The following is a 13,425-nucleotide window of genomic DNA, read 5'->3' on the forward strand; positions in this document are numbered from 1 at the left end:
TTTCGCTACAACTACCCGACACTACTACTATATTATTATCCCAATTATAGTAATATGTGTAGGTTTTTAACACCAATGTCCAAATGCAAAGATGTCAACGTTAAGTTAGCGTTGAATAAGACGTTCTAATATAATAAATACTTTGCTTATTTTTCTTACTTTCGCTAAGTCGCAGATTTCGGCTACGTAATGTTACGTATTACTTAAAGCCACAAAGTATAACTATGCATTTGGCCCCTAAATGTAGTTGTTGTTCAACGTTATCACCATAATATTCTTACCTACAAAATTGAGTAAGTGATCAGTTTATATTTATATGAACTAGCCGATATATTTTGCTAAAGAAACACGAATTATTAACAACAGCAATAGACATTGTGTTTTATTTTATTTCGCAATTTTATTTTTCGTGAAACTAGACAAATTTGAGTCATCAAAAAGCATATATTTTAGTTCACGTAATGAATATGATACAATAATGATTTTCTGGTCAGTAAATAAAAAAATGTTCTTTTGTATAGATTATATTTTTAGCAATAAAGATTATTTACAATTAATATTATATATTATATGATATTTACTTAATCAAACATAAATGTATATAATGTTGCACACTTCAAATAACAATGCTATCAATGAATACAAAGAATCATGATATTTATTATGAAATCATATGATGGCAACATAGTAATATAAATTTCACATTTTCTCATGGAAAGAAGATTAGAAAGAAATACGCCATAACGAACCGCGCATCCCATTATTTGTGTATTTCAACAGCTAAAAATATGGATTAGGCTCCAAGACAAAGGGACTGAAAACAGAGTTTCGTGTACATCTACTTGTGAAAGGTACACAGCCGTATGTACTTTTGAAAAAGGTTATATTGTACGTTACGTGGCAGCTTCCGTTTTCAAGCTAAAGATGGTGGTTACTATGTTACAGTGGGGAAACGCCTGGAAAAACAGATAACGAAAAAACACGTAACACATTTTCGCGTGGGGCTTTTATATTTTATCGTAAATAGACAATATCAACATATTTTCTGATACAATAATGTTTTATTAATACATAATACAAGTAATATACTATTTTAGTTGTCATTATTTATGCATTTAATTTCATTGTTGAGAAAACTGTCATAAAATTAATAGTCTTCATACAAGTGAAATAAAAATTTTAAATATATGGAAATCATATTTATTAGAAACAGTTAAAATTTAGAGTTTTTCGAACAGAAGAAAAACTTTATGTCATCACTGGTAAGTATTAAGGGTGGGTGACATATTGTGGATTGGATTCAAAGAAAATTATTGCAAAATACTATACTACGTATAACAACATTGAAATTCTAATTTTTGAGATAAGACATGCAGTATTGAATACATAATCGTTTTCATCGAGTTTTTTGGCATAGTTTTTAGTTTAATCGTATTGGTTTTCAGGTTAACTAGTACAGTTTATTAGTGGTGTTTTTAAGGCGTATAAATGGGCAGTTACACTAGGAAAATATACACAACCCTTAATGAAAATCCACCCTTCAAGTAAATGGCCGCACCAGGTCTACGCTGCGGGCATGTGTTGGGAAAGAGTTGAAGACGTTTTTTTGATGTTTGCAGTGGGCACTGCGTGGAGTGGCGCTAGAGTGATTGACGGTCGAATACAATATGGTATTATGGGAGTGAGGTCAAGATAAATTGTAGGTGGTTTTACCAGTATTCGTCCCGTGGTGGTCTGCCCGGAGATGAGTTCGCCGGCCCAGTCCTTGGCCTCGGTCATAAACGTCCCCTCGAACTCCTGCTTTCCTTGTCGAGCAGCCTTCTGCTCTTTCTGCTTGGGGTCATTTGGCGAGAATTCCGGCTCCTTGCGGCAGCACATGAAGGCGCACACCCGCCATATGAGCACGACCGCCAGGCCGGCCAGGAACGTGAATATCGACGATAGCAGAAAACACCACCATTTCCGGACTTTGAGACAATCATCTAAGGGGGTCGGCTCGGTGGCCGTTTCCTCGCATGACGCCATTCCCCGGGGGGTCGCGACGGCATTCACCCGCGCGCGCGAAGCACCTCGTCCTGTGGCCCCATCAGGCCGTGTGGCCTGTGTAGCCCGCCCGGCCGCGTTCGCTCTACTGCCCGCCGAATTAATTTATATCCTCTTCGGTTGGCGCCAGCGCCGATCGATAAGGGGGGTGCGCGCGCCTCGCCTCCCTCTGGACCCTCCCGACTGACGACTTTTTTCGCGCCAAATCGATGAAGCCCGACTTTGCATTATTCGGACGAAAATACTGTATAGAGAGCGGGCGGTGGTGATTTTCGCGAGGCTACACGGAAGGATGCGACCCTCGGACCTTCGACGGGAGAAAGGCGAAGGATTCGGAAGAAGAGAAGGACGCGTGACTTTTGCTCGGCACGATTTCGGATGTTAAGGAAGTGAACGCCTTCTGCGGCGGTCGGAGCGATTCAGTTTCGAAACGTGCGGCCGATTCCACTCGCGGAACATATCGCGGCGTTATGAACGGTGATGTTGTTTCATGCGTCAGACGGTTCTGCGACAAGAGCTGTTACTCGCGAGGTCTCCCTGCGCACGTCCGCCCGTTGACTGGTGTGCTCGCGACTGTTTACATGACCGCCGACGAGCTGCGAGCGACGTCGGCGACGGCCCCCGAACGCCAGCCGAGCGCCTCGACGCCTCCCCGAGCGGCGATATTGGGAAATTCGTGGCACAGCACGACACCGATTGGGGTTCTTAATGGAAAACGCGTTCGCAGCTTTCACTTTCCTTGGATTTGGAAAAAGATTGCGTGATTGCTGTCACTGCTGCGCGATGCGAAACGCACCCTTCGAAGGTCACCCCGAAACGGGCTTCGCGTTACCTACCCTTCATCCCTACTACCGACAAATACTTTTTATCTACAAAAAATCTAAAACAAAATTCTCTACTCATAAAAATTATAGTACTCATAAATACTAAAGAAATCATTATTAACTAACTATGCTTATATGACATTACATAATCACCAAAAACATAATGATTAACCTTATCACAACGTTTTTATTAGCTCGTATTCTTGTTTGTCCGGTGGTTGTTTATCCAGTACAAATCTTGCAATCAATTTTTAACTAACTTCCCGACTACCTAGACATTTGAAACTTTTAGAATATATCAGAACACGATGCCAATGCATTCTTTAAATACTTTTAGCCATCTTTAAGTAGAATTGAATTTATTTTCAGTTAATTCTGTTTTGTATGAAAAGTTATTTCGGAAGAAATCCGTAATCCAATCCACAATTATTGGTTGCTAAGGGGGTGGTCCTAGCAACTAAATTATTAATATATACGTGCGTTACTATGTAAATCAAAATGACGTTTCAGTATTCTATATTTGTTTGTTTGTTGCAAAATAGCAAAAAAAATATTTTTTGACAATTGCCTTATGTGTCCTAAATTATTAATACATAGAATTGTCAAAGTTATGTGATTAAACAGAAAATTTAAAAACGTGGTAGGTATATAAAAAGTTATTTTTATCTTGTAATTATTTATTATCTAGGACCGACGTTACGTAACTTCAAAAAATTACCAATGTGGGCCTTGCCTACAAATCATACTTAATTGATATTCCTACGTATAATATGATAACATAATTTTGAAAAACACTTCTGAGAAAATATATTATAACCAAAAGTCACCTTAGATTTACTTATCATAGAGGATAATGCACAGACACCCAGGAGATGCAGGGTTCGATTCCCTGCCTTGGGGTATCTTACTTTTTTCAAAGAATTTTTTTCTATTGGTTATAATATTATATTTTCTCAAAAGTGTTTTTCAAAATTATGTATGTTCAACAATTGCATATTGGTACATTCTTAAATCTTGTGAATGATTCGTTGAATAAAAGAAATGGTTAATTATTATTTATTTGTTTTCATTGAACTAAGAATACGATTTGCAGATGGTACTGGTCAGTTTTTTAAAATTCGGTAATTGTGCCGCAGAGGTGAACACGAGCTTTTATATTTTTTTTTTTTACGAAAACAGTTCTATATAGACCAGCGGTTTCCAACCTGGGAGGCGCGCCTCCCAGGGGAGGCGCGATCTATTGCCAGGGGAGGCGCCAAAATTTTTGAATAAATTATTTTTTATACCATAATATCTACAAATAAATAAAAGTTCATATCTTAACGTAACAGTAAAAATTCAGTGCATGAATGTTTATTTTAAAATATAATAAATATATTTAAATCCTATTAAAAAAATATTTGGAGCGGAGAAATTTAAAAATGGCGCTTTTGCAAACGCTCTGTTTCGGTAATGCACAAAACGACCGCTGGTTGCATGAAAACAATAACCTCAAATTTAAATGTCACTCGTAGCTAAAGTGTCAACTGAAGCGTGTAGGCAGGGTGTGATATATTTTTTTTAAATTGTTTTTGACGTGATTTCTTTAATATAATATAACAATAATACATGTCTCCACATTTAAATGATTTCTACGCCAGATATATTGAAGCAAACAAAAATCTATTTCCTGAGTTCTTGGTTAGTTTGCTAATGCATTTTTCATATAATTTTATTAATAGTAAAAAAAGTCGCCTGCGGCGCTGCTTTGTTTCAGGGCTATTAAATATTTTTAATATGTGGGTGAAAGATCCTGGCCTGTGGGTCCTATTCACTATGTGGAGCTCATGATAGAATCCATTAATTTTTGTCAATGAACGATGATGAATTTGGTTGACTTCTTTTAAAATTGATTGTGGTAATAAACAAGCTCATTCGTCGCATGAAAAAAAAAATTAATTAAAAAATGAATTTGATATAAGTAAGTAGTAAAAACTTGTGTGTTAAAAAAGTGTCTGTATTATTTAATGAAATAAAGGGGGGAGGCGCCAAGACTCGATTTTTTTTAAAGGGAGGCGTAGTAACATAAAGGTTGGAGACCACTGATATAGACAATTATAATAAATACCTTTTTCTATCGGCGCATCGGCTTTTCGATCCAATAATCGTTAATTGAAAATTTGAAATTTTCATACATTTTGATACACCATTATCACAAACTAAGATTATAATATGAGGTAGGTTATATCAGGTTAGGTTAGGTTAGGTTTGGTTTAGTCTAAAAAGAAAGTTGTAAAATCTCATGTCCACCTCTGCGGCACATTTACCTAAAATTCAATTAAACCTTGCCTAAACTAAACCTATTACTTAAATGCAACAATTATAATATAAGAAGATAATAAACTTATTAAAACATGTTAATCAACATTTTCTATGCCTTGCGCCCCTATAATATGTTTGATTAATGCTCGCACTCATACAAATCATGTTTTCCATACGTCCAAATCCATCTGGGTTTCGAAGTTTTTTCTATTCCATCAAAATTGTTTACCTCAATACGATTAGCTTTTTCATCCAATCCCGTTCAGAATTCAAGTCGTGAGCTTTTTTTGTTTTTTCTTCAAAATTTCTTCTATTTTTTTTTTCGACGAATTCATCCCCCCATTTTCTAAAACCCTGAAACGGCATGTTTCATCCCCTGGGAGTGTGTGCATACAAATCGGAACCCTACTATCGCTCTTAGAACATTCGATATATATATTTTAGATGCGGAATTACATTTGTGTTAACATACTTTCTCTCTTAGTCATGGGTTGATAATAAAAAGGAAGATGGTGCTGATAAAAACTTTGAAACAGACATCCATGTCGAGGATTTACTACATTATCAGTTCTCACGGTGTTAATTTGGGTAAGTTATTTTATTTTGTAGGTACTTCAATAATATACCAATACCTACATTACAGGGTTTTTTTTGTGAAAAATAAAGGTCCCGGAACTCACTTTTTGCCAAACTTCTTACCTACTAAAGAAAATTATTTTCAAATATCCATTTAAAGTAACTTTTCCTATGCCACGAAGCGCACGAAAAATTAAACAAACAAACATTAATATAAATAAACAACTAAAGTTGTAAAAACATTATATATTTGAATAAAAGTATATAGTGATTTCCATGGCCCCCACATCCTGAAACGGTCCCCCAGTCCAGGATCTTTGGCGGGCCCCCTACCTATCACTAAGGTTAAAGGCAGTGTGACGCTATATAGTAGCGTTTTTCAAATGGTGTTCGAGGTAAAATTAAGGGTATTCAGTGTATTAACAATCATTAACCAAAAAATGCAATTAAACAACCACATATTTTAAAATGTTAATACGCCCGAAAGAAATTAGCGCCGCAGGCGATTTTTTTACAATTAGAGCAAATTTGTGATGTGCGTTTATCTCACTTATCTAGTTGATCCTTCAGGCTAGAGAGTGGTGGCAATGGTAATTTTCAAAGTTCAGTCCAATTCTCGTCTGGCAAATTGTCTAGATCAGTGGTTCCCAAAGTTGACTGGGCTCCGACCCATCTAACAAAAACTTCCAATCTTGGGACCCACCTCTTAGCTGTCATAGAGAAAAGAGGGCATAAATATTGGTAATGCTCAGATTCTCTAGTGGCGAGTCGTGGAACTACTTAATGCTGTCTTATTTGTAATAATTGAAATAAAAAATATATGTTTTACTATAATATTTTTAAGTGTTACCAATATGAATGAAAGACTGTTGAAATAAAAAACACAACTTAAATAAAAAAAAATATTATGTACTTAAATACCTACACCTGCAAGGTTTTTTTACAAAGTTATTTTAATGGGAAGGATGTATTTGTTTCTTAATTTTCTTCATTACAGTTTTAGCATCAACTTCAACTTTAGTTATTTTTAATCGCAGTGAGTTTGATATATCCAATTTATTTCAATATTTAGTTTTAATGTTAACCATAGCCAAAAATCCGACCTCCCATGGATATGAGGTAGTAAAGAGGAGGAGGACTTTCATAGCTTCATCGAACAGGCAAGGATAATTATCAGCAACTGAGAGCCAGAATTTCGTTAACTGTTTACGATTGAAACTATTTTTCAGTGACGTATCTTCTGATAAATCAATGAGTTCTTCACTTGCTTTTGTTGACATACTAGTTGGTAAGTCGTCTTGAAATGGGTTACAAATCCAACGCAACGAATCAAACTTTTTCATCTCTTCCCCAAAATAGTCGTCAAAGTTATTTATTAACGGTGATAAATGACTGGAAATTTCAGACAGTACGTTCATCTTAGGCTTCAATTTTTAGGAATTATAAATAGCTGAATGACATATCAAATTTATCACATCCTATTTTTTTAAATTCATGTATACAGTGGCGAGGGCCCACTCAATATTCGCTCGCGACCCATAGTTTGGGAAACTGTGGTCTAGATTCCTTTTATTAGTATAAGAGTCTATGGTCGAATGTCTTCCTCTGAGTAATCAGCGAACAACGTATTTTGCACATGGTAAAAATTCCCGATTTGGTAAAATAATGATTATCTTGGCAACGCTGATACTTGCAATCATCGACAGCATTTTTAATAGAAATACTGATGTGTTACAATACTATTTATGTTCAATAAGGAATTCTTCTGTTGCGTCCGTGCGAGAGATTCACCTAGACCAGAGATGGCAAACCGATGGCACGCGTGCCAGTAGTGGCACGCGAGGTGATTTTGCATGGCACGCGATTTTTTTGTGTTGAAGAGAAAAAACATAGATATATAATTTAAAAGATATTTTTTTTACACAAAGTTATACAAATACCTAAATATAATAAAATTTTATTGTATATTATTATAAATTCGTATTTTCTTCGGTTTTTAATAAGATTTTTACCAATAATATTTATCAATCGGTGCGCAAACGGAAACGACGAAATTCATGCATAAATGACAGCCAGCTGATACTTTTGAAAAATAAGCATTATAAATAATTTAAATTGCATAGATGGGTCCTTAGGTTTTATGCGTCACACATAATAATATTATAGCACTGACCTCATTAGGCGGCGGGGTAAGCCATGTCGTGAACCTCTGATTTTGATCGATTTACAATCATTTTACAATGCTTGAGTCCTCTGTAGCGAGAGGATGCCTCATCTGATCCGAGAAATTTTGGCGTCAATTTGTGCGTAAAGAACCAAAATAAGTAGATATTACTTATAATACTCAAACCCTCAATTGCTCATAATTTTTGAAATTTTTAAATAGAATTCTTATAAATATTTTTTCCTGCTCGAACTACTCGAAAAAACTATCAAACTATCGACAGTCAAAAAATATTATTTGGGAATTTTTGGCACGTATTCATAAAAAGGTTCGCCATCCCTGGCCTAGACCGCGTCATTGGCTTCAAACATATCAGTGGTGCAGCTGGAATTTATAAAATATATTTCACTTAGCATTTGATAGTCAATTTTATTTATTTATAAACGGCGCTTGTACCTTAGAATAACGCTTAACATATTTTTTGACATAAATTAGAATCGCGTACGTAAATGTCAAAGAATGCGACACTCTGCACCCTTGTAACACGTATTCAAGTATTCCTATCCTGCAGCGGTGCTACGAAAGCGATACACGCGCTGCAGTTGTCACTTGGCAGGAGGTGCGAAACATGACGATGGACTGAATGAAGTGGGCCTCGTGCTTGCCAAACATATATCCTCCGACGCTGGAGTATAACTGGTAAACTACGTACCTAATTATATAGAAGTATGCAACGAGAGAACTCAGAAATAATGGGAACTGAAATACCTAACGGGTGTGGAGAAAACAGGCAACCGATCTTGAGTGTGGAATAATATGGGATAAACTTGAACACGTGTAAAGAATACGCTTGCCATTCGTTCTGATAACTGCTCTCGTTTTATGCACTGACGTTCATTCAATATTGGTGTATTTCAAGGTTGCAACACACACTAATATTGCACGTCTAAAATGTGTGGTTCATTTTCGTAGGACACTCACATATCCAAAACCCTGCGTCAAAATATAGTGTATTGGGGAATAGCCTTTTGGAGTTCTATTTATTAATATGTACTGTGTACAGTGGCGTACCCAGGGGGGGGGGCAAGGAGCCCTGGCACCCCCCAAACATGAAAATTATCGGAATGATTTTAAACATTGAAATTGAAAGCCAATAAACTATACCTTTGGGTTTAGACAAATAAAAACACGGCAAAAAAATGATTTGTAATAGTTCTCCAGCACCATTTTTAGAAAAATTTCTTGGATTTTAATTTCTAACACAAAAATTTCGATACACTAATGTCAGGTTGTTTTAGAAACCCAATCCCTAATAGAACTGTCAAAAAATTCTCGGTGTCCACCCAAATTCCGGAGTGGTGTAGGTCATGGCTGGGTAGGGCTGACATGTCTCTAGCCTGGGGGCCCGGCGTGTAGGGTTGACCAGATAAGTGAGATAAACACACATCATAAATTAGCTTTAATAGTAAAAAAAGTCTACTTCATGGCCATGAACATTTTCAATTACTTATATAATTGTGCAATATATTTTTTGATTATTATGTGTCGATACTCGACAGCTCTATTATTAAAGTAGATGTATTAAAAATCGCCAATAATTCACTGTATAATTACCCTTAATTTGAACTAAAACATAATTTGAAAAACCTTTAATGTAGTGTTTCACACTGCCTTTAATCTTAGCGGTAGGTAGGGGGCCCGCCAAATATCCTAGCCTGAAGGCCCGTTTCAGGATGTGGGGACCATGGTGTAGGTACACCGAGTGCAATAGACAAAAGACCGATAAACGAGAAATTAGGCAGTGAAGAAGAAACAGAGCCTAATTTACATTCTTCTCCTTGCCCCCCCCCCCCCAATATTAAATCCTGGGTGCGCCACTGACTGTGTATGCAACTAAATAATAATATTATGCAAGTAGGAGTATTGTAAACGATTATGTAGGTAAGTATATTGAATTAGTAGTTATATAAATACTATGTAGGTATATTGAATAATATAATATAGCCCTGATGCCCTGATTGTTTATTATGTATATCGAAGCTTTGAATAATTATTAAATAAATTACTGAATAATTCAACATTTAAATAAAAATAAATCAGAGGTATTTTGTTATTAATTAACACAAAATACTCAATCACCACAATTATTTTTAAAACAAAGGAACTGCGCACAATATACTTAAAAATAAATTTAGTAGATGTTCATTCGTTTTTTCAATACTTTCCCGCTCGATTTGTTGATTGCAAAATCCCGGAATTTAAAATCCTGGACTCTTCGGATTAAGGGTAGTAAGCGGTGCAGTAAGGGTAGGTAGTGATTTATTTATTATACTTACGCAGAAATTTATTTCAAACATCACTATTGCCAGGAACATAAAAATATCACACGAACTCACTCAGATACCAACAGGCCACGGAGCAGTGCGAGCCTATCTAAGATTTAAATTGAGGGACAATGACTGTTGTCCATGTACACATCTCAAACTATGTGGCATGTCATCAACGACTGTCCTATACTAGAAACGAAGCGATGGACTCTCAGGACTCTTAAGCATGGAATTTACCTTTAAAAACCTTACTAAATATTAAACAAAACAACACAAGAACAACTACACAAAATATTTAATTCTGGCCATAAAGAAAATTAAAGATATAAATGGAGGAACATAATAATTAACTACACATCAATGCAACTAACTCTCCCAACCAGTGACGTCCCTAGACAAAACGCCGCCCCTGGGCAGCGCCAAAATGCCGCCCCATTTTTTTATACAGTATTTTTTATCATCCTTTCATGACTTCAATATCTAATAAATGTGTTGTATGGATACATTACTAACAAAATATATACCTACCACTAAATCTAATTTAAATGCCATCTCGACTTTGATATACAGTATTATGAGACCACGGTTTCAAACACATTTAAAAATACACCTGACAACTTTCGAAACTAGCGAGTAACCGGCAAAAATTTTTGGATAAATTAATTAGGTAAGTATGTACCTACCTATAATTCTAATATAATTCGAAAATCTGCTCGTGTCATTGCTGGTCATCAAGGACGTGATGTCCAAAGACAACGGAAGTAAACTAGACATCGCGAACCCGACAAAAAATACAGTCCTATTAAACCTTCTATGTTAATTAACACATTTTATTTCCAAGCAGTGAGCTGATTTTTTTAATGGAAAGATATTTCCGTTATTACTAAGTAAATGTACCTATTTCTATATTATATACCTATTGATTCTCCTCGATTTTCTGCCCTTCAAGTAACTGCCGCCCTCAAGCGACGCTCAATTTGCCTACCCCCACGGGACGTCATTGCTCCCAACCACCTTGTACGAAAAAGCAAGGGCATGGTTAACAAAATAATAATACCATGATTTTTCGAATAATCACTTGGAAAATGAACTGTTTATTCGTTTTTTTGGCGCCATTACACCGCTGGTACCTATAATGATTTTCTTTTCTTCTTCGCCGTGTCGAGTCTTCAATGGGTACAATTTCCCTCAAAAGTTAGCAATGGTAACAATAATTTATTACCTTAGTCGGTTTGTAGGATCTCGTTAAAATCGTAAGAAAATCGTACGAAAAATTATGTGATTTCCCCGCGATTGTAGGTGTGGTTATCAGATATAACATAGTGTAATATGCCTCTCATTATATTCGTTTCTAGTAGGATTACGACATTTTTGAGTAGGTATATCAATGGAAAGAGCATCGCGAGGTATACTACACTATGTCGAAATCTCATTTTCGCCAAAAATCGACATAGTGTAGTTTACCTCCCACGTACAGAGATAATAATTCACATTTTGCCATATTATCGTCTCGAGTGCTCCATGCCCTGATTCTCAGTATATATAGGGCTTTCCATGTTAGGTAGGTACCCGATATTGGCTTCGAGGGGGAGGGTAGATAGATTTCAGACGATTTGCGGCCTTATTCATTCTTTGAGACCTTCTGAGGCCAGGTTTCGGCGAGCGCAGTGAATGCGTGGTTGACTACTTACCGATATACATAGTGCAATAGTTGAGACACTGTTTGTGCCTGAGATTGAGCTCCCCATGTACCTATTATTGACAGCTTCCCAGCGCTCGAAATGGAAAAGTTTGCGAACCGGAGCGCAAGACAATTATTGTCTGAAGTAGTCTGAACATAGTTATCAAATTTTATATGTATTTTATAAAACTAAGTGTGTTAGATTTTTGTTACATGGCCTATAATATCTACTAGCTCAATTTACTTATTTCACGAACTGGAACAGCGCTCCAGTGCGCTCCACCCATGTGACGCCCTGCAGCTTTCTCAAGATAGGTACCATTCCTCACCACTGGATGTGTTTAATTATCTTTGAAAAAACCTCCCTACTTCGAAACTAAAGTTCGACGAAAATAAAACAGGTTTTTTTTTTCAATAACACTATAAAAAAATACGAATAATATATACCTACTCCACATAATACATTGTACATCATTCGCTTTTTTATTATTTATGCAAAACTATGTAGGTAGGTCAAAATAGATTAGACTCTGGCACCGTGCAATGTCTTTAAGGTAGGTACACAGAACAGATAATAATAATAAAAAATATTTCTGAGTTCCCTGGGTAGGTACCTACTCACCAACATAATTTTACAAGTCAGTAGGTTGTGTCAGTTATAGTCAGGCTGTGACCCTAAACCTAAACTATAAACATCGATGGTAGTGCTCGTTATTGTCCATACTTCGAATGCAATAAAGTGATAAACTGTTTGTAGAAAATTATGATTTTGGCATATTGAAATAAATGTTAATAATTTGAACGAAATGTGCTATATTGTATCGAAAATGTTCATCTATTACGACAGATTGATTACTGCTTTGAATTCGAATACTAACCTACCTATCTAACCAATGCACTATTTAATAATTCGCAATCAGTGTACGACCTGTAGGTATAATAAATTATACTAGGTCTTGCATTTCACCCTTAATTTTTTTTATTTCTGGATTTGCTACCTATTAGAAAGAAGAACTATATTTGAATAATACCTACCTATGAGACGTTTTTTACGTTTCTGTTACCTACCTAGGAAAGTTGTGTGAAAATACTGAAAATACTTTTGCTCGCTTATATTTTTTCAAAAGACATCTACAGTAAAAAATATCTATCTCAATTATTATGCTTCTTTGATTTATAATAATAATTATATATTATTTGTGGGAAACATAATGTTTTCATGGATTGATATTATATTGACTGTGTATACCTAGATAATCTTTATATTGTCTACGGCACCTAAAATAATATTCTATGGTTCTAGAGTTGGCAGCACTGCTCGAAAAAATGAGCTCATTTTTCCTTTTTCAAATTTTACCTTCTTTTGTTTTATAATAATCGATTGGTTCTTCCCTTCTTAATGTTCGACAAAATATATATTATATAATATAACACATAATAATAATATTATTATCTTGTTATCTTTATTAAAGCCCAAAAAATGAATTAATCAGTAATACCTATCCAAAG

General features: G+C 35.6%; 2 protein-coding genes across 2 annotated transcripts in view; both read right to left on the reverse strand.

Moving 5' to 3' along the window:
- slo (calcium-activated potassium channel slo) overlaps window positions 1–2,618 on the reverse strand; it is a 238,817-nt gene extending 236,199 nt beyond the window's left edge. The window contains exon 1 of the mRNA XM_085949993.1: window positions 1,714–2,618. Coding sequence (XP_085806119.1) covers window positions 1,714–2,025 — 312 coding nt within the window. The 5' untranslated portion in view covers window positions 2,026–2,618. The remainder of the gene's footprint in view (window positions 1–1,713) is intronic.
- Window positions 1–13,425, reverse strand: part of LOC147078836 (uncharacterized) — a 198,372-nt gene that overhangs the window by 150,803 nt on the left and 34,144 nt on the right. The window lies entirely within an intron of this gene.

The sequence above is a fragment of the Rhyacophila brunnea genome, unplaced genomic scaffold (genome assembly GCF_057557595.1).
Source record: "Rhyacophila brunnea isolate RB1 unplaced genomic scaffold, BYU_Rbru_1.0 scaffold_10, whole genome shotgun sequence".
Lineage (NCBI taxonomy): Eukaryota > Metazoa > Arthropoda > Insecta > Trichoptera > Rhyacophilidae > Rhyacophila > Rhyacophila brunnea.